The sequence below is a fragment of the Entamoeba dispar genome, genomic scaffold (assembly GCF_000209125.1).
Source record: "Entamoeba dispar SAW760 scf_1105229459995 genomic scaffold, whole genome shotgun sequence".
Taxonomy (NCBI): Eukaryota; Evosea; order Mastigamoebida; family Endamoebidae; genus Entamoeba; species Entamoeba dispar.
In genome coordinates, this window is record NW_001853971.1 from 1 (window position 1) to 2,684 (window position 2,684).

The window sequence follows — 2,684 nt, forward strand, 5'->3', positions numbered from 1 at the left end:
TATTGTAAGAATCAATTTGAATATAAAGCTGAACTTGGTAAAATCTGTCAATTAAATGAAGAGAAATATTACAATAAATTAATGGAATATAGTCTTCAAAAGATGATGCCTTATCCATATCATTTAATTGGTATTGGATTCTTTAATTCAATAAACCATTCTGATAAACTTAATCCACCAAAATATTATGCTCAATTAATTAAAAAATTGTTAAATGAAGGACTTCCATTTGATAGATTGCCAGCATTTACTGCTCGTGATGTTTTTAGATTTCTTGGAGTTTCAAGGAATCAATTTACTGAAATAGCAAATAGATTTAAATCAGAAAAAAGAAAAGTTTGTTTTATTATATTTAGTTTTAAAAGGAATTAAGACAAATAAAGAATAATTAATCATTAGTTATTATCAAGAAAGTTTCCACTTAATTTTGAAGTAAAACAACCAAGTTTTGTTATTTCTTTTAAGATTAGAAGAGAGTGATTATTTGAAATAAACTAATTAAAATAGATTGTCAACCATGGTGGATAATAAGAACATATTCAAATAATAATGAAGGAAAATTAACTTTTAATGAAAAATTTGTAAAAGATTGTTTAGACAAAGAAATATATTTATCAAATGTATTTATTATTATTCGAATTGAAGAAAAAGATTCATTTATACCAATTATTCATGACAACATTATTATTACAAGAACAACAAAAATGGAATATATTTATTATCGTATTTTATTAATTATAGATGATAGACTTACTGTTAAAGATCTTGTATCAATTCTTATTGATCCAAATGATCGTTTAATGTTACAAAAGAAAGGAGAAATAATGAAAGCAATATCTTATTTGGTTCGTCTTAATAGATTAAATAAAGTTGAAATTAGAGATATTCAATATAATGGAATAACACCACCAACACCTCGACTAAATCAACAAATAAAGAAAAGAGTTTGTTTTATTGTAGATGAAGCAGTAGTTTCTACTTTAATGACTGGAATTACTAAAACAGATGATATCAAAAGAATTGTAGTTCATCTTTTTGAAACAGGAAGACTTACTAATGATCAAGTATATGCACTTATATGTCTTATTGAACTTCTCAAAACACAACCATGTGCAAAAGATTCAAGAGCACACTATAAAAAGTTTTTTAATGTTGGTAATTCATTAGTAAATGTAATAAAATCATTACAACAATTAATCTGTAATGAAGAAATATTTGGATTATGTGATGGAATTGAAATTGTAAAAATGGAATGTTTAAAATATTTAACTGAAAAAGAAAAAGAAAGTTATAGAAAGAAATATACAAGTGCATTAATTGGTTCTAATAGTAAAATTATATCATGTCAACATTCTCCATTTTCACCTCAATTAATACCACATTCTGTATTGTCTAGTTATTTATTTACAATATTTTTAAATTATAGTTATAATAGTGGAAGTTCTACGTTAATTCTTCCTAAAGGATCATTTCTTCAATCTCTTCCAAACCAATTTAATCAATTTAATTTCATTCTTTCAACTACTTTTACACATCGTCAAGACATTGTTTCTAATTCAAATGCATTACTTTTTATAAATGAAACATTAAAATCAGAACCAATTATTATTCGTGGTTTACAATTTAATAAACCTCATTATGAAAATGTTATTTTCCCAATTGAATTCTCTCAAAGTCCATTAAAACAACATCCTGTTATTCAAAAATTATCAACTGAACTCACATTATCAAAGTTTATTGGTAAAATTGTTTTAATTAACACAACAGAAAATGATTTTGATCTTAATAAATTTGATAATTGGGAATTCTTCGATATTATTTTTGGTATTCCAATGGATTGTTATGATGAAAACCAACAATGTGTCAACGCATTACCATCACTTTTAATTGAAAAGAGTAAAGAAGAAATGTGGAATGCTTCATCTGATATTATTCAAGCATTCTTTCAATTTCTTTCTAAATATGGATTTGATTATAATTCATTGAACAACCAATGTATTTTGAAAGAAGATATGTTGTTGTATCCTTCTCAACCTATTCTTTTTGAAAAACAATTAATTAAATAATTTATTATTTATTCTTCTTTGTAAGAGAGAGAGACATTCAGTTAGTTATTTCAAATAATGAATAGAACTTAACAATAAATTAATGAAACAAATTGTCAACAAACAAACAATGATTTGATTAAGATGAATTGTTAAATAAAGAAACAAGAAAAAAGAAGTTAAAATGATGATGAATCATAAAAATATAGTCAGACATCCTAACATCACCTCTTAAATCTTTCTTCTGAAATTTCTTTCATTAGATTAATTCAAGTTGTTCATTGTACACTTGTTTCCAAATGTTTGTCTCCCGTTGGTGTTGTTGGTTATTCATTCTTCATCCTATTGTCTTGTTGTTAATTTTAAGACGGATAATGGATTGACTGTACTATAGAAATGATCCTAAGAGTACGGTCTACTTTTTATTTTTCTTTCTCCTTCTCTTTATTCTCTCTTTATTCATTTCTTAATTATGACTTATTTTTAGGGTTTTTACTATATTTCTAATTTATTTTAAACTATTATTATTTTCTTTGATTATAATATCTCTTATCACTTTGTCCATCTTTATCAATTCCTTTATGAATCATATTTGATTATAAAATGAACGGTAGTTGTATGTTAGTTGATGAAAGTACA

At 24.4% G+C, this 2,684-nt stretch overlaps 1 protein-coding gene across 1 annotated transcript, besides 3 other annotated features; it reads left to right on the forward strand.

The window, feature by feature from the left end:
- Positions 1-81: 81 nt before the first annotated feature.
- On the forward strand, positions 82-2,066 carry EDI_108320 (uncharacterized protein; the record flags this gene model as incomplete). Its single annotated transcript, XM_001736587.1, has 3 exons — positions 82-336; positions 400-445; positions 508-2,066. 3 exons carry the CDS (start codon positions 82-84, stop codon positions 2,064-2,066), a joined length of 1,860 nt encoding a protein of 619 aa, XP_001736639.1.
- Positions 1,397-1,434: a sequence feature (AT_rich).
- Positions 2,053-2,079: a sequence feature (AT_rich).
- A 462-nt stretch (positions 2,080-2,541) lies between these two features.
- Positions 2,542-2,591: a sequence feature (AT_rich).
- Positions 2,592-2,684: the final 93 nt, after the last annotated feature.